This window comes from Setaria viridis, chromosome 2 (genome assembly GCF_005286985.2).
Source record: "Setaria viridis chromosome 2, Setaria_viridis_v4.0, whole genome shotgun sequence".
NCBI classification, from domain to species: Eukaryota; Viridiplantae; Streptophyta; class Magnoliopsida; order Poales; family Poaceae; genus Setaria; species Setaria viridis.
The window spans coordinates 5060188-5081913 of NC_048264.2; the positions used below are offsets into that span (position 1 = coordinate 5060188).

At 49.9% G+C, this 21726-nt stretch overlaps 2 protein-coding genes and 1 pseudogene across 3 annotated transcripts; 1 reads left to right on the forward strand and 2 right to left on the reverse strand.

The window, feature by feature from the left end:
• Positions 1–2523: 2523 nt before the first annotated feature.
• On the reverse strand, positions 2524–3751 carry LOC117845900 (uncharacterized). The gene is made up of 2 exons (XM_034726976.2): positions 3249–3751; positions 2524–3174 (listed from the first exon to the last, which is right to left on the reverse strand). The coding sequence occupies exons 1-2, from the start codon at positions 3576–3578 to the stop codon at positions 2713–2715; spliced, it is 792 nt and encodes a 263-aa protein (XP_034582867.1). The 5' UTR covers positions 3579–3751; the 3' UTR covers positions 2524–2712.
• A 5761-nt stretch (positions 3752–9512) lies between these two features.
• On the forward strand, positions 9513–12865 carry LOC140221794 (uncharacterized; annotated as a pseudogene).
• A 2428-nt stretch (positions 12866–15293) lies between these two features.
• On the reverse strand, positions 15294–16996 carry LOC117846561 (uncharacterized). 2 transcript variants are annotated; one of them, XM_034727775.2, is made up of 2 exons: positions 16519–16996; positions 15294–15989 (listed from the first exon to the last, which is right to left on the reverse strand). In XM_034727775.2, exons 1-2 carry the CDS (start codon positions 16671–16673, stop codon positions 15446–15448), a joined length of 699 nt encoding a protein of 232 aa, XP_034583666.1. In that variant the 5' UTR covers positions 16674–16996; the 3' UTR covers positions 15294–15445. The 2 variants fall into 2 exon arrangements, with proteins under 2 accessions (XP_034583666.1, XP_034583671.1); XM_034727780.2 differs by having other exon boundaries at positions 16388–16996.
• Between the last annotated feature and the right edge of the window lie 4730 nt (positions 16997–21726).

Below are 21726 nucleotides of genomic sequence, written 5' to 3' on the forward strand. Positions count from 1 at the left end.
TCTAACGATTGATGGTAAGATATTTTATTTTTTGTGAGAATTTTAAGAGTTTCTCTCTTTTTCTAGAGTGTCCATTTAAAATTTTAGGTGAAGGTTTGAAAAAACCTCCAAGTAGTAATAGTAAGATGTCAAATGGAATCTCATGTCCCTCCCAGCGCCGGCACCCGAATCTGCACCGTCCCAGGCTGGTATATACATAAGCAATATTTGGTTGTACTCATTCACTCATCGAGTATTGGTTACAAGATTCTAGAAACCTGGTATCAAAGCATAGCATTATAGATCAATTTTGCTTAGAAACAACATGGAATAGGAACACAAAACATAGAAACATAAAAAAGAAGTTAGTATATAGTAGATTTGAATCGATTTTTGTTTTCTTTGTGACTGAACAATTAATCTACAATGTCAAAACGTTGAAAGGTGTTCTGTAATGAAAAGAAGCTACTCCCTCCGTCCCTTCCCAAAAAGAAAACGAACATTATTCAAAATTTTGTCAAAAAGAATGTTCTAAAATTTAAATCTCATACCTGCATGATTTGACCCGTGCATTGCATGATTAAGGTTGTCGTCGACGCAGGTATGGTGTTCTCCAGCACCCACTCCTCGCCACTGCTGCCGCCTTGCAGCCTCGCAAAGATCTTAAGGTTGTCGTCGCCGGGACGAAGTCGAGGGAGAAGTGGCGGCCGTCGACGGCGGCGGCAGCCGTCGAAGGCTCGAACCGTGGGTGGACGAAGACCTCCTGGTTGTAGTAAGAACCGGCGACGACGGGCGATCTGTTGTGGAGGGTGCGGAAGCGGCCGGTGAAGCCGGCGCTGGAGAGGACGTGCCGCCACCGCTTGCACGTCGACGCTGCCCAGAGGAGCCAGAGCGGCGAGTGCAGACCCAGGAGGACGAGCTCGAGAGGGGGATCGGCGGAGGGCGTCGACGTGGCTGCCCATGGCTGCTGGCGGCTCTGCACGAAAACTGGCAGATCAGATTATCATCGAAAAAGAAAAATCCTACGAGGATTTACAGGTTGCTTGCAAGTTGCAATCAAGTTCAAAGTCCTGGACGTCCACGCCCCTGCATGCATATTCCCTAATCCTATTCGGACGTGAACAAGCAGGCCAACCGGATTCAACTTCCCTAATCCCTCATATATCTCTATCGCACTTCCCAAACGTGAACTGCTCATCATCAGATCGATCCAATTAGTATATCAAGCACCATGGCGGCTGCGAACACGGACGAGGTGAAGATGATGTCGGCGCCGGAGACGGGGGAGGGTAAGAAGAGGACGAAGCTGGTGAGGGTGAAGCAGGAGTACATCGACTGGATCCTGGTGAAGCGCAAGGTGCTCCCTCGCCGGCCCTTCCCGTCCCTGAGCGACGAGGTCCTCGACGGCGTATTCAGAGCCAAACCCGAGCTTAGAGAACGACTCCGCCGCGACTTTGCCGAGTGCGCCGCTCTCATGAAGAAGATCCATGACGACGAGGACGACATCCTCGAGCAGTACCACGCCAAGGGGTACGCCATGCAGGAGATCGAGATCAGGGATGACGAAGGAGAGGTGGCCGGATGGCAGCTGCAGCAGCGCAGAGGAGGCAGCTGTGGGACATAGGAGCCGGCTGTAAGCACAGGCTTGACGTTTTCCTAGCTAGGGTTTGTGGTCCGCTAATCATTAGTTATCTTTGTTATAGCGAAAAAGAAAGAGATTTACAGGTTGATTTAGTATCTGTTACTACATCCGAGCTATAGATTGATTACTATTTGTAATAATCATTTTATATAAGAGTTGCTATATAATTATTGTTTGTTATATGAACCAATGCACGCGGCAACTTCAAAGTTCAACTGTTGAAGCCTATTGACATTTGGGAAACACAGAGCTCGAACTATACAATGGAACAGCAGCAACAAAGTCTGAACATTGGAACTGAAAACGTTTGACTTGATTTGTCAACCCTCTGCAAGATGCAATGATTGTGTGTATGGTTGGATTTCGACTAGTTAGTTTAATTGTTATTTCTCCATCGGGTTGAGATGATTTTTTTACTACCTACAGTACCCAATTATCTTTCGGAAGGAGCAAAATAAAGGGAATGCAAACAGGGCGGATCCAAGACTCGAAGCAAGGGGAGCTGATTTTTCCCTTCTTCTTTCTGCCTCCTCTCTTTCTCTTCTTCTACCTCTTCATCCATGGCTGAAATATTTAGGCAGTTGCTGATCAATCCACCCCTGAATGCAAGCTGCACTTGAGCACTAGGTAGGGGTAGGGATGAAAATGATCGGTGGAGGGCTCAACCACTTTTAGTTTCGCATTTTTCAATCGAAAACAAAAATGATACGATACTGTCGAGAATGAGAATGATGTATGCATTCCAGTAATATTTCGTTTCGAGAATGAGAATGATGTATGCATTCCAGTAATATTGGAAACGAAACTATCTTAGTAATATCGGAAACGAAACTATCCGATCGAAAGCACATCGATAATGATTGAAACCGACCAAAATGATATTTCAAAAATGAGAACATCGCGACCAAAATGATATTTCAACATTTCAGGCTCATGTACAGTAAGTCGGTAAGGGCCGTGATTTCGAGTCATAGTGACAAATTTACAACAACGGTTCAAACCCATGGGGAAAAAATATAAATGGCCACCAAAGAATTCGTTAATTACAATCCTCATGAGCCATTATTTTGAGGTGACGCTGCTGGGTGCCTTTACTTTGTCTGGGAGATGCCGAGACCCCTGACGCGGCTCCAGCAGCGGCAGACGGCTTCACGCGCTTCAGGCTCCGCCCACACCCAGACCGCCGCCATGACGCACGCCACCACGGCGGCGGACGGTACGCCGGCGGTGCACCCCCACGGCTCAAACTTGCAGGAGATAGTGACGACGAGCAGGGCGCTGGCGAGGATCGCGCCCAACCTCGCGCAGAACGGCGAGACGAAGCTGGGTTCCCCGACGAGACGCTTGGTGGTAGCGGCGGCGGCGGCGGGGCACCCGGTTCCCGCCATGAAACCGACCCCTGTCAAGGCGCAGGTCACCACCACCATGGCGAGGTACGCCACTTCCGTCGCGGTGTTCCAGCCGGCGATGGTGTCCTTGGACTCGGCGAGGATCCCGATCATGACGGCGGTGTCGTACGTCAGGAGCGCGATCACCACAGCAGTGAACGGGCTCTGCAAAACAAGGAGCTTTAGTTCAGCTGCGAGTTGAATCCGTCACCGAATCGGAAAGGGGAAAAGGGATATACCTCGGCGCTGCCAGCGGATGCGGTCGGTCCATCCCTGAATCTGATGATCTTAGCAAAGAAGTTGCCAATTTTGCCCATGACGGCGGTGGCGGGCTCCCGGTTGGAGCGGCGGCGGACGGGTCGTGTTGTCGGCGGCGACCAATCGACTCGGCGGGGAGCACAGCCGCGCGCAGGGCTCGTGCTCCGGCGGATGATGCTCAACGAGACGAGCGGGGGGTCGGCCGGTCGAGGTCTCGAGGGTATTTGTAGAATGTAGAGTCTTTTCATATGCGTGTCAGCGTGTCCGTACGTGCTCTCGTATTTCCATGCTAGGTAATGGAGGGGGTCCATTTTCAGGCTCCACACGGCTTTGTGCGACGACCTAGAAGGCGAGAACCCAAAAAACGAAACGGTAATGCTACTGTACGAGCGCTCCGGACGCACCGGACGTTCCGCTCCAAAATATCTGGCGCTTCCTATGTATCCATTTTCACCATTCTTTTTTCTTCCCCATCCCACTCCCGTGACCTTTCTTCTTCAACCTTCCACCCCGGCGTCCTCCTCGTCCACCCCGATGGCGGCGCGCTCCCCAACCCGGCAGCCTCGTCCCCCACCCGCTCCCCCACTCTGGCATCCTCCTCGCTCACCCGGCGGCGGCGCGCTCCCCCACCCCAGCGACCTCGTCCCCACCCCGGCGTCCTCCTCGCCCACCCCGGCGGTGCCCCTCCCCCACTCCGGCGTCCTCACCCATCGGGGGCGCCCAACGCCCCCGGATCCGGTGGCTCTCTCCCCGACCCCGGAGAGATCCGAGCGGGGAAGGATCGGGCGGCGGTCATGTTGCAATAGGTATCTCACGATGTTGCAGTAGGGATTCTTGGATGTTGCAAACGCTACCGTTTTTTTTCTTCCCCATCCCTTTTCTTCTTCAACCTTCCATCCCGACGTATTCCTCATCCATCCCGGCGGCGGCACGCTCCCCAACCCTGGCAGGCTCGTCCCGCACCCCGGTGGCCTCGTCCCCCACCCCAACGGCGGTGCGCTCCCCCACCGCGGCATCCTCCTCGTCCACCCCGACGGCGGCGCGCTCCTCCACTCCGGGAACCTCGTCCCCCACCCTGGCGGCGCTCCTCCCCCCACTCAGGTGTCCTCAACCAACCGGGAGCACACAACGCCCCGGATCCGGTGGCCCTCTCCCCGAGCCCGGCGAGATCCGAGCGGGGAAGGATCGGGTGGCGGCCATGGTGGACGACCTTCGACGGCAAGCTGGTTGTCGTGGATCTGAGTGTTGCAATAGGTACCTCATGGTGTTACAATAGTTATTTTTGGATGTTGCAACGGTAGCTTTTGATGTTTCATCTGTTTTGCACCGGATCCGGTGGCCCTCTCCCCGACCCCGGCGAGATCCGAGTGGGGAAGGATCGGGCGGCGGCCATGGTGGACGACCTTCGGCGGCAGGCTGGTTTGTCGTGGATCTGAGTGTTGCAATAGGTACCTCATGGTGTTTCAATAGTTATTTTTGGATGTTGCAATGGTGGCTTTTGATGTTTCATCTGCTTTGCAACAGTCTGACTCGCCAGCAATTGGGTGTTGCATCAACTTGTTCATGATGTTGCATATAGTTGTTTTCTTTGTTTCGTCTCTTCTTCTTTCGTTGTTGCAATGTTGTAAGAGATATTTTTTTGTTGTTGCAATATGTCTATTTTGAATGCTGCACGAAGCAATTCGGGATGTTTCATGCACGTAAAGGTATTGCAATCCTCGGTGTTGCAAGTGTTGATTTTTGATGTTTCGATAGTTATTTTTCAATGTTGCGACGGAGCGTCCGATAAAACAAAATTATCGGACGTCCGGGCGCTAGCACTTCCGAAAAACGAATCTTGACACTCGTGTCAACGACACACGTCACGTCAGCGCAGAAAAATGGAACAACGAGAACCCGGGGTCGTCGCCGCCTCGCCGGCTTGGTCAGAAATAACAAACGTCAGAGCAAAGAAAACACGAATAGATTTATTCATTCACAGGTTTACGTGATGAAGAAATGCTACATTGTCAGCAATGCCAAAACTGGTACAGCCTAAGTTCAAATACCCCCCTAAAGTATTAAATTGTCTATTTACCCCCCGAGTTTGATAAACCGGATCAAAACGCACCTTAACTCATACTTCAAGCTCGATAGCTGGTTTTCAAACCGGTTTTGCAGCCCCGGCATCCCGTGCTCCGACGGGGCACCTTGGCCTGCGCCGCCGTCGTGCTCCCGGCAGCCCCGGCCGGCATGCCGTGCCCCTGCGGCGGCCTGCAGACCTTGGCCTGAGCCGTCGTTGCCTGCTGCACTGGGCACAGAGCCCTCGCCTCTGTGCGTTACCTGTCCTGCACGGCCGCTGCTTGCTGCGCCGCACGAGCTCCCGGCCTCCGCACTGCACCTACCTGGCACATAGCTCGCCATGGAGCGACCGAAAAGGAGTCACGTGTGTTGGACTGAGGCTGTTTTTGTTGGGTGACCATAAGGTGTGTTTGATTTCTGCCCCCTTGCGAATTGGCTTTAGTTTTGCATCTTGGAGCGCTAATACATTGATCCAAAAGATTATATTGCTGCGGTCAGAAAGATTGGTCCTGGGAGCATGCATCACAGTTATTAATGAAGCAATCTGCCACTACAATCTGAAACTGAGGGCCTGTTTGGATCCATGGACTAAATTTTAGTCTTGCACTTTTAGCTCAAAATTTAGCTCTTGGGATCCAAAAAGGAGGGCTAAAAGTGACAAATAGCTAAACTTTAGGAGCTAAATTTTAACCCCCAAAGAGGACCTAAAAGAGGCTAAAAGTGCTCCCGGATGCCACTTTCCTCTCCTTACCCCTTCTCTCTCCTCCCCGCACTCTCTCTCCCTCTGCACTCTCTCTCCCTCCCTACATGCTCCGCCCGCCCCCGCCTCCTTCGCCCGCCACCGCCATCTCCGCTCCGCCCCACGGCGCTGCCACCTCCTCCTCCGCCTCCGCCTCGCCCCTGCCGCCACCTCCTCCGCCGCCGCCTCGACCCCGCCGCCGCCGGCCTCGATGCTGCCGGCCGCCAGATCTGGGGGCCGCGGCCGCCGCCAGATCTTCCGCCAGGCCCCCGCCTCCGCCCGACCCCACGTCCTCCACCCGCCCCCACGCGCTACCCTATCCAATCACGCGCCACGCACCCTGTGGAGGAGGGAGGCGGCGGCGGACGCGGGCGCGGGCGCGCGGCGCTGAGCTGCAACGCCGCCTCGAGCAGACCTACGGCAAGCGCCGCCGCCTCGTCAAGAAGGCCCGCGGCCGGATCCACGAGATCCGCGCGCGCCTTCATGAGCGCGAGCAGCAACAGCCCCCCCCCTCCCCCCCGCAGCCCAAGCAATCGATCGTGTCCGGTCTCCGATCGAACAGTAGCTACCAAATCCCCTTCTCAGTTGTTCTCCATCTTCGATGGAATGGAACAGTAGCTAACAAATTCTTGTGCTTCCGATTTTCGCCTGCAGGGCAAGCTGCTGTCCATGATGCCTGTTTGTTGCTACCGCTTCTCTTTTCTGAACTTCACATTGGGAGCTGCCACTGCAACTAGCTAGCGGCTGGTGACTACTTTGTCCGAGATAAGTGAAACAGCATGGAAGAAACTAGCAGGCGCATGGTAGGCGACCAGCAGGAACAGCAAGTAGTTCCTAGCAGGCGCATGGGTGCATGTGCATTCCTGTGCATGTGCATGGAGTCATTAACGAGGGGCAAATCAGTCATTATTTGATGAGAAACTAAAGTTTAGCTCATGGATCCAAACAGCCCAGCAAGACTAAAGTTTAGGGGCTAAAATTTAGTCCATGAACTAGTGATCCAAACACCACCTGAATGCTGGAAAAACTGTCTCCCTCTAGCTCCTGGACAATTGTGATTCCGTCAGTAGCTTTCAGTGCCAAAAATAGCTCAATTTGGTGGTTGCGGATACACTGGAATGACCTGAAAGATGAAAAGGGCCCGATGGTTCTTGCTTCGCATTGCCTGTACCCACGGACGCATAAACCAACGTCGACAGAGAAGGATGCCACCGTACGGCCGGGACGGGAGGCAAGGGGTAACGCACGGGAGCCAGACCTAAACATACTTAGCTACGTAGGCCACTAACGTGTCAGTCCAGTCAGTAAAACCGGATGAAAACCAGCCGCCGGTTTAAATAACGTGCTAAAAGGTGTATTTTCATCTGGGTTTAAAAAACAAGGGGTTAAGTAGACCATTTAATACTTTAGGGGTTATTTGGACCTAGGCTGTACTTGAAGGTAGTAAATTGGACTTTTTCCAAACTAGTATACACAATCTATATTCCGTTTTATTGGCCTTCCGTCCACATGATCCCCATGGAAACGCGGGGGCCTAGGATTCTGACACGCCACATGGATGACGAGACCGGCCATCTTATCGGCGCCGCTATTCCCTCTTCGCTATAACCAGAGGAAGTGACGAAATCTTCATTGCTGCACATCTCACTCCATGTTGTTGTGCTTGCCATAGGTCTTGCATGCCTGCAACAAGCTATGCTTGCCCACCTGATCGCCATGCAACCATGTGCATCGATTCTTCGATAAAATAAAAAACAAAAACCACGTCATAGAAAAACTAACACATTCAAAAAAAACTAAAAACTGAGAAGATTGTTGAAATGTCGGTTTAATGTTTCTCTCCAAATCCCGTAAAATTTAGAAAATGAGGGTAAATATGTAGTTAAAGGTGAAAATAAGGACAATTATATATACAATTGCCGTGTATTATTTGTAGTAGCTAAAACATAAATAGTATATGTATATGACTTTCAAGCTTGACCCTCGAGTCAAAGACACACGTCACGTCAGCCGAGAAAAAATGGAACAAGACAACGCGCGGGGCCGAGAGCTGTGGCCCGATTGCGATTGCGACACGCCACATGAAGGACTTGCGAGTTGACTGTGGTCGAGTCGTTGAGAAATGGAAGCTTCTCTGTGTCAGCTGCATTGCATTTGCTCTGCATTTTCCTTTTTGGATTCTCTCGATCACACTCGGGAGCTGGTTTATATTTGCCAATTACTGGATACGAGCTGGTCTAGAGGTTCATAAACCAGTCAGGTCAACCAAAGCAATCCTCAGGGTCACCATGCATGTGACTTCCAAAATTTGACAGACCAACAACCACAGCATGTCAGCATCAGTAAGTAACCATCACAACGTAGAAAGATTAAGTGAGAAACCTACATACTAGATATGAGAGCAGAGCAAAAACAAGTCGGCGACGGCGACGGCGACGGCAGCGCGGCGGCGGCGGAGCCGTGGGGATCCCTGGTGGTGGCGCTGCGTCCACAACAGCATCAGCTATGCTCGCCCAAGTAGCACGGCTTAAAAACTGAGCATTTGTCCAACACGTTAGTACCGGACGTTATTTCATCACGCCCAGTACCACCGGAGTCCTTGTACTACCGGTTTGGAGCCTTAGCCGGTACTAAATGGCGGCGGATCGATTGGCCAACGGCTAGATTTCCTTGGAAGCCATTTAGTACCGGCTGGTAGTTTCAACCGGTACTAGATAGTGTTCACGCATGTGTGTACCGGCTGTTAGCTTCAGCCGGTACTAAATGTCACAATTTAGTACCAGTTAGAGCCACCAACCAGCACTAACATACAAACTATAAAATAAGATCCTTCTTCCTCCCCGAGCTCGAGCTCAACTATTTGACCGAGAGCTCGGGCTTCTTCACTCCCATGGCGACCTAGGGGACGTGCTGCCCATTTTTTCACGATTTGGGGGGATTTCACTCTTCCAATTGTTCTAAAGGTTAGGAATTTCATCCTCCCTCCTATCATAATTAGTATTCTATATTTTATACTTTGTAGCTAGAGAAGTTTATGCTTTTTTAAAGTGCGGATGAATGAAGAGTTTTTCAATTTATACATGCATGTAGAATGTAGAATTTTTACTTATGAAAGTCTGTTTGATAATGAGAAATTCGTATTGGATGTTGATAAATATGTGTTGTGTTAATTACTTTTGTTGCTTTACATAAATAACATAAGTACAATGTTGAAACAGAAATAATCAACTAATTTTGTTGCTTTACATAAATAATATAGTTGAGCTCAAGCTAATGACGATTTGGGACAAAGGGAGTTGCTGTCAAAATTACTCACAAAATTTACAGGGATTTAATTTGCTCATCGAAAGTGGTCCATATATAAAAGGTCAGCAATATTTTTTGGAAAGTTTTTTTTACATTTGTTGCTTTACAAATGGAGAAGTAAATTTAAAACTTTTTGCAGATGGACCAGCAATGGCTGTACGGCGACTAGTGCTCCGTGCCGTTGATTAATAGCCTAAAGAATTTTCTCGAAGCAGCAGAGGCCAACAAGTTGCCAAAGGATTTCATGTGTTGTCCATGCAGAATGTGCAAAAATAAAAAGGATTACTCTAATAGAGAAACTCTACATGGCCACATATTTCGTTGGGGTTTCATGGATAACTATATTCTTTGGACCAAGCACGGCGAAAGAGAAGTTGTATTGGAAGGTGAAGAAGATGATGATGATAACAACATTCCAGCTGACTGGGCTAAAGGTGGTGCCTTTGCAGATTTTGAAATGGGCAAGGCTGAAGAAAATTTTGCAGAAGATGAACCACCTAACGAACTAGGTCAGGTGTTGCTAGATGCAAAGAAACACTCTAAAAATGCGAAGGAGACAAAGAAATTTGAGAAGATGTTGGAGGATCACAAAAAGTTATTGTACCCCAATTGCAAACAAGGCCACAAAAAGTTAGGTAGCACACTGGAATTGATGTAGTGGAAGGCAGCAAATGGTGTGACCAATAAGAGATTTGGGGAGCTACTGACAATCGTAAAGAACATGCTTCCCGAGAGTAGCAAACTTCCCTCAACCACATATGAATAAAAAAAGGTTGTTTGCCCTCTAGGATTGGATGTACAAAAGATACACACATGTCCTAATGATTGTATCCTTTATCGTGACGAGGAATATGAGAAATTGGATGCTTGTCCTGTTTGCGAGGCATTGCGGTATAAGATTAGATGAGATGACCTTGGTGATGTTGATGGGCAGCCTATCAACAAGAGAGTTCCAGCAAAGGTGATGTAGTATTTTCCTGTAATACCATGTTTGAAGCGCTTGTTCATAAACAAGGCGCAAGCTAAGTTGATGTGATGGCACAAAGAAGAACGTAAGCAAGATGAGAAGCTGAGACACCCCGCGGATGGTTTTCAGTGGAGAAACGTTGACAAACAATTTCCAGACTTTGAGAAGGACACAAGGAACCTAAGGTTTTGTTTAAGCACTGATGGAATGAATCCATTTGGTGAGTTCGGTAGTGCTCATTGTACATGGCATGTTACCAAATATATCTTCAACCTTCCTTCTTGGTTGTGCATGAAGTGCAAGTTCATCATGATGCCGGTCATTATCAAAGGAACAAAACAACCTAGCAACGACATTGACGTGTACCTAAGACCGTTAGTTTATGAACTTTTACTGCCCTGGAAGGAAAAAAGTGTACATGTGTGGGATGAGGAAAAACAGGAGACTTTCATTCTCAGAGCATTGCCTTTTGTAACCATCAATGATTGGCTTGCACTTCATAAACTATCAGGACAGACAAACAAGGGATATCGGGCGTGCACCCACTGTCTAGATGAAATCGATAGCATGTATTTGAAACACTGTCGGAATGTGGTGTATATGAGCCATCGTCGATTTCTTCCTGCGAATCACCCTTTAAGAAAGAAAGGAAAGAATTTTAAAGGGGAGCCCGACACTCGTACTAAGCCTTTACACCGTAACGGAAAGCGTGTATTTTCTATGATAAAGGATGTGAAGGTAGTCTTTGGTAAGGGTTCTGGTAGCCAACCTGTTCCGAACAACGATAATGGACGTGCAGCCATATGGAAGAAGAAGTTTATATCCTGGGAGCTACCTTATTAGGAAGTTCTAGAGGTCTGCAACACAATTGATGTGATCCACCTGACAAAGAATCTTTGCGTGAACCTGCTAGGCTTCCTCGGTGTTTATGGGGCACCAAAGGATACATTGGAAGCAAGGCAGACCTTGAAAACGTACGGAATAACAAGAGGACCTACATCCAGAAAAGAGAGAGAATGGACAACACTACTTATGTCCTGCCAGCTACACTCTGAGCAAAGAGGAGAAAGAAAGCATGTTTGTTTGCTTGGATAGTATGAAGGTCCCATCCATGTACTCCTCTAATATACAAGGAATAATAAATGTGAAAGAGAAGAAATTCACAAATCTAAAGTCACATGACTGACATGTCCTGATGACACAGTTGCTTCCAGTTGCACTGAGGGGTATTCTACCAGAGAATGTGAGATTGGCAACTGTAAAGCTATGTGCGTTCCTCAATGAAATTTCGTAGAATGCAATCGATCCAAACAATCTAATAAAGCTATAAAATGATGTGGTCCAATACCTTGTTAGCTTTGAGATGGTCTTTCCACTTTCCTTCTTTAATATTATGACTTATCTCTTGGTTCACCTTGTTAAAGAGATAATCATTCTGGATCCAGTATACCTGCACAATATGTGGCCTTTCAAAAGGTTCATGTTGGTCCTAAAGAAGTATGTTCACAATCGTGCCCGTCCAAAAGGAAGCATCACCAAGGGATATGGAGCAGAGGAGGTCATTGACTTTTGTGTTGACTTTATTGATGGATTTAGTTCGATAGGGGTCCCCGTGTCACGACATGAGGGCCACGTGAAGAGAAGGCACACTCGGGAAGAATGGTAATATCAACATACATGAGACTGAAATCTGCAAAGCAAACTTCACAGTGCTGCAGAATTCATCCTTGGTTGCTCCATATATGGAGGAGCACAAGGATACTGTACGGTCAAAAAATTCAGGGAAGTCTAAGGCATGGATTACACGGCATCACATAGATACTTTCGCAACATGGATTCGACAACACCTCATGGGTAACGAGACGATTGGTGAACAACTTCAATGGATGGCTAGGCGACCATCTATCTCGATATTGCAATACCACGGGTCCGAGACAAATGGGTTTATATTTTATATGAGAGCCCAAGATCAAAAGAGTACCAACCAAAATAGTGGTGTCCGTGTAGTTGCAATAGACAATACTGGAAATAAGGATAGTTACTATGGTGTCATAGAGGAGATTTGGGAACTTGATTATGGACCTTTGAAGGTCCCTCTGTTTTTCTGCTAATGGGTTGCTGGAGGAGGCGTAACAAAAGACCGTAATGGGATGATAATAGTGGATCTCAACAAGATTGGATATAGAGACGAATCATTCATCCTAGCCAAGGATATGAGTCACGTTTTCTATGTGAAGGAAATGTTAAGCAAACCCAAGATGAAGGTCGGTAAAAAGTTAGAAGATGAGCCAAAACACCACATAGTTCTGCAAGGGAAAAGAAAAATCGTTGGAGTTGAGGATATTCCAGACAAGTCAGAAGATTTTGATCAGTTTGATGACCTTCCACCATTCTCAGTTCAGGTTGACCCTATCATCTTATTATCCAAAGAAGACACTCCGTACTTATGCCACGATCATGTCGAAGGGACGTTCGTCAAGAAGAAAATTATCAATGTTCCATTGAATAATAATGAGTCACTTTAAAACTTTAATATTATGTGGTATTATGTGGTCATGTGATGAACTATGTAATCTATTTTGTACAATTTGAACAATTGTGTGGTATTTCTCTCAATTAATGATACTATTTTAGCTCCTCAAAATTCTAGAAACATTAAATTAGAGGCAATTATACAAGTATATTTTATATTGATGGCATAATTGTCAAATTTATTATAGCTAATATTTCTTAATATTTTAGCATGTTGAAAATAGTAGTTTTTTTCCTTTTTTATGGATTACCAGTAGTATGGAAACATTTCATATCCTATTAGTAATTAAAAACTTCTAATTTTACAATATAAATAAATTGTTGTATGGTGCAAAGATAATCAATAGTAAGATATGAAATGTTTTTCAAGTATTTTTCCTAAGTTTACTCCATTTATTAAGCATAAAACTAATATAACAGCAATTTTGAAATAAGAAAAGAAAATAGAGTGTTGGTGGGAAACGAAACACCAGGGAAAGGTTAGTACCGGGCGGAAGCTTTGCCCAGTACTAAATTTCCCCAGTTTCGCCTCCCGCCTTTTTTGGCCAAATTAGTACCGGGAGGTGGCATTGCCCGGTACTAAATGGCACAATTTAGTACTGGGTAGCAGCTTTGCCCGGTACTAAAAGCCATTTTGTACCGGGCAAGGCCTCCACCCAGTACTAATCTGGCCTAACCTACAAAAATCCCACCCCTCGTCTTCTCCAACACTTAGCCGCTCACTCATTCCTCTCCCGATCCCACCACTACTCCGCCGCCCCCACCGGTGTCATCCACCGTTGCTCGCAGCCTCGGCTCCTCCTTGACATCCGGCCGCGCCTGACGCTCCACGCATCATGGCGCACTCCGCCCTGCTGCACGAAGTGCTCCACCTCAACGTCCACCGCCTCGGCCAACCGCCCAACTTCGCTGCCGGTTGCTATCCCGACTCATCCTCGACTTCCTCAACATCCGACAGCACCTGACGCTCCCCGGCAGCATGGTGCACTCCACCACGCCACACCCCACTCTCCTCCTCGACATCCATGCCGCCCGTCACCCTAGCCAACTGGCCCCCTTCCTCGCCAGTTGCGACCCCGGCTCTTCCTCAACAGCCTTGACGTCCAACAGCACCTGGAGCTCCCCCGGCACCACGGCGCACTCCATCCCGCAGGATTCCGGGCTCCCCGACGCCGGCCACCGCTCCGTCCCAGTTGGCCACCCCCTCTGCTTGTTGTGCTCCGGTGCGTTTCGCCCCCATCCTCGCCCAGTGCCGGCCGCCCTCGGCCTGACCAACTCTGCCCTCGTCACGAACTCTGCGCTCCAGCCTCCCCCCCCCCCCCCACCGCCGCCGCACACTCGGACCTTCGACTCCCTACGTAAGCCCCCAACACCATACCCCCGATCACTAATGTCAGCAAGCCCCATGATGATGTCAGCAACAAGAAATTAGAAAATAAATAATGAATTGGTATAAATCATTGAAATTATTGGAAAATGGCATAAAAACTTACTTACATGATGCCTATAAATATGTATTTCTTCTCCAGCTTGAACACTAGCTTGTACACTCGTAGCTCGTTTCCGTAGCATTACCAGATGTCTAGATCAGAAGAGAAAGGCTAGCTAGGGACTGACTTTTTGCTATGTTTCCGTTCTAGTATCCTAGGTGCAAGATTTTCACAAGGGAGAGCCGCGTCAAAGCAATGTTTCATCCTTTTGTTTCACCTTGCACAAAAAAGTATAGCAAACCCTAAATTTTGCATTGACACAACCGACTCTTTACATCATCTACGAATCCATATTATTATTTTTTTGGTTGAATCTTTCGTGTACTTTTCGGTGTTCTTTTTTTTAAGGAAAAAAAAGTTCCTTTTGCAGCACGGGAGCACCTGACCGATGTGCTTGCAGCTGCTCAAGTGTGTTGGCGTCACTCTCACGAGGTGTCTCGTCCCAACCACTCACTCAGGCAGCACCCTGCTGGAGTGGTGGAAGGTGTGAACAAGGACTTAACGATGGGATTTCCGGCTTGTGCGCTTCGGTAATGGTGCGGGTCGCTCACTCCTTATGGTCCCTCCCCAGCCGCATCCCCGTCGCCGACCCGGAGACCGGCGGTGAGCTGGCCGACGGCGATTCGTCGGCCGCCTCCGGCTCCACCACGACCTGCCCCAGTCCTCCACGCGCCGACCAGGAGCAGGACTCCGCCACCGGTGCTTTGGCGCTCCTCGGCAGCGCCGATGGCGCCACCGAAATCTTCGTCGTCACCAGGCCCGCTCGTCCGGCCGTCATCCCAGGCCCAGAGGCGCTCCTCCGTCTCGCTTCTCCTTCCACGTCATCGATCGTCTCATGGTCATGGATATGGAACCTGCTGCCCTCATCATCAATCCCTTCCGCGCCCCCCCCCCCCCCCCCCCCCCCCCCCCCCCCCCCCCGCCTGATCATTCTACTCCGACGAGCGAGCGCCCCGCCGACGCCGGCGACGAGGTACTATTTATAGTATATTGTTGCCCTTCAGTACTGTAGCGGAGCTGCGGAGATATGATCGACGACGGACGGGATTATTATTTATTAATTTATATATCTTCTTCTTACCTTCAGGGTCGGCGGATCTTCACCGCCGTGCTCGCGCTCCTGACGATCGTCGCGACCGCCATGGGCGCGATACTCCCTGACCTGAAGGACACCGTCGGCGGCTGGAGCGCCGCGCCCAGGGCGGCGTACGGCGTCGACGCGGTGGCGGCCGTCGCGCTGATGGCGGTCGGCGTCATGGCCGCCGTGGCGGGCGGGTACGGGAACCGCGCCATGCTCTCGGTCTCGGCCCTGTGCGCGAGGCTGGGCGCGATGCTCTCCGGAATCCTGCTCTCCAGCGCCCTGCTCGTCGTCTCCGTCTCCTGCAAGCTGGGGCCGTGGGGGTGCGCGGCCGGCGTCCCGGCCGCCGCCGTGGTGGCGGGCGCCATGGCCGCGGTCTGGAAGCTGGGGCGGCACGGCCGTGCCGTGGCGCAGGCCGTCTCCCGTTGCCGGCGCCAAGTCGAGCGCCTGCGCCGCCGGTGCCTGCGCCGCCGCGGCGTCCTGCCGGTGACGACGAGGAGGTCTTCTGAACTCCTGGAGGGAAGATGATGCCCTGTGCTGAACTGCGGGCTGAGGTGGTAATAATTTGGTCATTTTAGGGTCTTCAGGACTACAAGGTAGAAAGAAAACACACTGTAATTTCGTTGCTCCAGTTATGAGATTCCGGATTAGCTAGTCGCCTTCGCCTACGCCTAGTTGTCAAGGGAAAAAATGATTTCGTTCACGCACTAACTTTTCTGAATTAAACCATACTAATATCATCTTTGTATGGATGAACACAATGCGTAACTAATCGGCAACTGCTCGTAATATATTGTTGCCATGCCGTGCCGATATCACTATCAACCGTGGAAAAGAAAAAACAGTGTGAAATGATGCATGAATGCACTATTGAAACGAAGTTGCATTGTTGAGGATATATGATTATGTCCCCCTATAGTATGTTTTAGGGGAAAGCTAAATCATACCCGCGCATTTCTTCCCTTTCCCACACCTGAATTTTGGTAAACACGTCGTTTTCCTTCTCCTATGCCTCCGCCACCATCTTCTCTAGCTCCGGCGAGCCTTTAGGGTCTGGGGTTTGGGGAAGGAGGGTTACCTGTGTCTAGCGGACCTAGAGGAGCTCCAAGGTAGCACAGTAGCGGGCGGTGGCAGTGGTTCGAACCGACGGGGCGGCGAGGCGGCGTGGGCTCCCCCAGCCTCTGGCTGCCGGAGGATATCCGATTGGCCTGTGGAGCCGGTGGGGACAAGCATCGGAACAGGTTAGCATGGGAGCGGTGGCGAGCGGCAGCGAAGGTGGCGGGGCGCCGCCGGAGTCGATCAGGGGGTGGAGGCGGTGGGGGCGAGCTCCGACCGGCTGTGAGAAAGAAAGAAGTGAAAAAAAAAGAGGAGGAAGAGGCAGGTCGAGCTCGCCGGAGCCGAGAACGGCAGCAAACATCACCGGTGATAGGGATGGCGAGGGCGAGTCGGAGGGTGGGGGCGGTGGTTGGCTTCGAGTTGGGGACGCGCGGCGGCACGGGGCATCGTGTCCGATGGGCTTGCGCGAGGAGACGAGCGGACGTGATGTTGGGTGGGGAGAAGATAAGGTAAGGAGAGGGGTTGATCGCAGACATCGATAAATGATCCGAAGGTCCAAAAAACCTGAGTGTGGGGAGGAGGGAAAATACTCGGGTGTGAGGTAGACATCCCCATGTTTTAATTTAGTGAGAGATGTAGCACAGGAAGGATACTACTCCCTCCGTCCCCAATTAGTATTCATTTTAGCTTTTCTAATGTTTGCTACATATCTAGACATACATATATCTAGGTCCATAGCAAAAGCTATTGTCAAATTTAGTGACCAGCGGTCCACCAGGAGGTTACTCAAGTGGTAGTTTGTAGGTGGGGAGATTGTAAGACCAAGAAGTTGAATGGTAACATAGGAGCGCAAGGTTTAGATAGGTTTGGACCTCTGGAGAGTAATACCCTACGTATTGCTGATATGGTGCGGAGAGTTAACGTGCGGTAGGATGAGTTGAGGTGTGTTACCCTCGGGGGGTGCCCCTGGCCACCTTATATAGGGTGACAACCTAGGGTTACAATCCAATAGGATCTAATCCTAGTCAGTTGTAACATGGAAAGCAATTTGAGTCAAGGAAAGCAATCTGAGTCAGTTTATAACAAGTATCCTGTGATATCTGGAAAGAATCCGTTCGCCCATCCTCCGTACTTGTGCTCCATGTATCTTCATGCCTTGGCCCGCACGGCGTGGTCGGACGAACCCACCTATCAGGGCCAACTAGTACCCTGGTCGGTGGGGACCCATGGGTACCCTTATTCCTCAGCAATGTATCAAGAAAACCAAAATGAATAGTAATTGGGGACGGAGGGAGTACAAATAGCTACCGAGGTTGGCTTCATATGATCGATTTTTCGAAACGAACCAGGCAGGAGAGCTGCCGATTATATTAAAAAGAAGAAAGATCCCAAAGGAGATACCAAAGTAGCTCCCAACAGATAACACGGACTCAACTCAACTCAAAAACAAAAAAGAACTCAATGACCAGTCGGATTGAGACATCGACGCAAGCCATGCACCGCTAACGCCTGAGTAGCGACCACCACGCCACACCACCACCACCCAGTAGGAAAAGCCGATAAGTAGCCCTTATCACCAGCGCCGTCGTCCCCGATGATGTCCCACACCAAACCAGCCACTGCCATGCAGGACTGGCCGTCGCAGTCCGTTGCAAGCCTAGTAGCTACCAAGGCTTCTCCACCATACCTCCGTCATCCTCAGGTCACACACGCACGGTCGTTGATCTCTGTGGATTTGTATCAGCAGAAGTAAAAGGAGGAGCACACTGCACCATACCTAAAAGACCACCGCTCTGCAGGATCCAATGCTGAAGCACCACTGCTGCACTGTACACACCAAACAACCAAAACACCGCACCGGATTCTAACCCTCCAAGTCAACTTGAAACGCATGGGGGGCTCGCCACATCCACCGCTGCACACCACTCCTCGAACACATCACCTTAAAGTGAACGGGGGCCTCGCCACTTCCGCCGCTGGACTCTACACCAAGGATCCAGACTTGCTTTGCCGTCAGGGTGACATGGTGCCACCAAGCTACTCCAATAACTTCACCTCCACCTTGCCGCCATCAGAATCTCAGCTGTACCATGAGCGCAGACTCAAAGCTCCACCGGCATAGATCCTCGCACCACCGCAACGGCACCATGCGAGCGGCCGTTGCGGCACCAGCATGGCTTCGTGGCCTCCAAGCCGCCGCTCCTCCTCGCCTGCGCGGCCATCTCCGTGCCGCCATCCTCTTCACCGGTGCCCTCTCCACGCCGCTCTTCTCCACGGGCCGCCGCCGGTCGCTGCACCTCCTCCGCGTCTTGTCCTCCGACACCTCGAACCAGCCACCCTCTATTCACGCGGGCCCACTCCATCCCCCGCGCAGCGCTACCTCACCTCTGCGAGCTGCAATCAGGCACCGTACGCCCGCCGCTGGTCTAGCGCTCCGCCACCGCCGCACACAAACCGCGCGGCACCACCGCTTGGGGGGGGAGCACCACCATACCCGGTGCAAGCCCCCCTCCCTCCCGCTATCACCGCAGAGGGCCCGCTGATGACGACCTTGTCACATGAGCTACATGACACTCGCCCTCCGCGCGGACGGCGCCGCCGTGACCGCACTAGCACGGCACCAAGAGTGTCGTGGCCCCGTTGTGGCGCCGGACGTGAAGGCAGGGCGGCCGCAAGCCCACCGCCGCGCCATCGCGCTGGCAGGGGTCGCGACGCTCGCCAGCAGCCACCCTGCGCGGATCCGTCACCGGGGGTGCCGGATCCGCGGGTCTGGGACGGCACCGCCATCTCCATGACCCCGCGCCGCCACACCAAAGATCCATGTGGGCCCCTCAGCTGGTGAGAGAGGCCCTACCGCTGCCTTCCTAGGCACTCGGGCTTCCGGTGCACTGCTCCGGCAGCGGCGAGGTAGGGAGGAGGCAATGAGTGGGGGTGGCGGCGGAGCAGGGGCGCCACCCAAGCCGCCTCCAGGGAGACGATGCGGGGGCTCTATCTGACCATAGTTCTAAATAGATGCCTTCCGTCTGACCATAGTTCTAAATAGATGCCTTTCGAAATGAACCAGGCAGAAGAAAAATGATGGCTCTGCAGGATGTAGATGACAATTTTTGACACCACATTGTTTGCAAAGAGAAGAGAACGTAAATGGGGGGGGGGGGGGGGGGGGGGGGGGGGGGGGTAGTGCAGTCTTCTAATAAGGAAAAGAACAAGAAGAACAATTTCAGCCATTCCAGTGCTTAGCTGAGCCTAACTGAAGATAGATGAGTGAAGCCACAACACAGCGATGGAAAGGAGGCACGAAGCTGACGCACACGCACGCAGTGACGCAATTTCCCAAGAGCACAAGACACGGCGCCGGCGATGTGATCTACAATTGTATTGTGCAAACCTGATCCTCTTCCCTGCTCGGTTTCGATCAGCCAAAAGCTTTGAATTCTATGTACAAGAACTCAAGAAGTTTTCAACGGGCGTCATCCGCTTGTCATCTCTTCCTCTAGGCAGTTAGGCACTAGGCTATCCACAGGCCAACGATTCCAAGCAAATTTCTTCCTATTTTCGTCTGAACACCTGAAAAAAAAAACTGTGTTGTTGAAGGTCCTTGATTTTTTTTTCACAATACTAACATGTCACATCGCCCGTTCCCCTGCTCGCAATCGTGTCGAGGAGAGTGAGTGGGCTGGCCCACGAACCCACATGAGCTGTATCTTTTAGCCTTTTGCGCGTGCCCTCAAAAACTACCCAGCTGCAGGTCATTCTTCACTGGAAATTCTGCGCTTGGACAAGCCAAAGTAAATCATAATCTTGATAGGTTCCTTGCCATTTTACGCCGAAGGACAGGACATATCTCAAGACCTCAACAACTTTTGTGCAAAGATCTTGATTCTGCATCATTGAAGCTCCATGGCTTGTGTGCATGAGTTAAATGCGTCATTAGTATATAAACTTGGTGAGTGGGTACGCGTAGATACATCATCTCTCAAATTGTTTATTTGAGAATAACAACTTGGTAAGTGGGTGCTAATATTCTCTCAAATTGTTCATTCGGGAACAACAACTTGGCAAGTGGGTGCTGATGGGTCACCGGGACGATACGTGAGAAAAAAATACCACATAAGCAACTTATGTGGTAGCCGATGTTTTTTTAAAAAAAACTCCTTACTAATCCTATCAAATACCTATCATTTATTTGAGTTACGTTCCTTTCCAGCTTTTGTCCCATGCTTTCTTTTAGCCTTGGAATATTGTAAAATCTTTAAAAAAATCATATATTTCTGGAAACATAGTTAATTTTTGCGATTTTTGCGAGGTGAAATAAGATATTGTAAAGAATAAGGAATATGTTTCTTGTTGACCACCGGCATCGTATAAGCGCAAAATATTGATCTTTTGATTAGTTGCTCAGTTGCTCAAATGGACGGTCGCAAACCATGGCTGCATGGAGCTACTCGAATCTGTTCCAATTGATTTCTTACTCGTAGTTTTGGACCTCAAATCATGAAGTTACACGTACGTAAATTTTTCGGTAATATAAGCTACCTACGTGGGATCTACACACAATTCCAATTACAAAAGAAGTAAAGAAATAAAGGGCTAATTTGCAATAGTGCTACTCACATTTTATTTACACGTAAGCGTCAATTGTACACATAAGCTGTTTATGTGTCATTTTTTATCCATGTGTCGTTCCGGTGACCTATCTACACCCACATATCAAGTTGTTGTTCCACCTATGCGTGCATTATGGGATGCATGCTACATCCTATACAGGCTGGCTGTGCCTGGTTCAGTGAATTCAAGCACCATTTCACTTTACTAAAAAATACATTTCACACGGCATTTTTCACTGTTTTTAGTGACATTGGCTTGATGCTCTGTGTTTCAATTGTTCGTAGTTGAAATTGGTAGTGTTCTTAGATGATTTGGTTCTTTGGAATACAGAATGAAATGATTTGACAACATATACTTGTACTGACAGTTGCCATTTAGTTCTAGACCTTGTACATCCGCGCATTTTTTTTCAAACAAAACAGTATTAAGATTTGATTACCATGTTAGTGCTACAAATCACGAACAGGAAACCATTACCAGCAGATGCAACACTGGTAACACGCTAAATGAAAAAGATACAGGTACAAACAATGAACAGCCCAAACGATCAGATGTTCATAAGCCTGAGACAGGAATCAACATGACGAAGACCAAAGCTTCGCCAATCAACAAACAAACGATG

Bases quoted from the DNA above. Each gene is read 5' to 3' on its own strand.
- LOC117845900 (XM_034726976.2), bottom strand. From the start codon at position 3,578: ATGGACCCCCTCCATTACCTAGCATGGAAATACGAGAGCACGTACGGA. The intron at 3,175-3,248 runs GTATATCCCTTT...CTTGTTTTGCAG, and splicing joins CATCCGCTGGCAGCGCCGAG to AGCCCGTTCACTGCTGTGGT.
- LOC117846561 (XM_034727775.2), bottom strand. From the start codon at position 16,673: ATGCTTGTCCCCACCGGCTCCACAGGCCAATCGGATATCCTCCGGCAG. The intron at 15,990-16,518 runs GTAACCCTCCTT...TTACCACCTCAG, and splicing joins TCTAGGTCCGCTAGACACAG to CCCGCAGTTCAGCACAGGGC.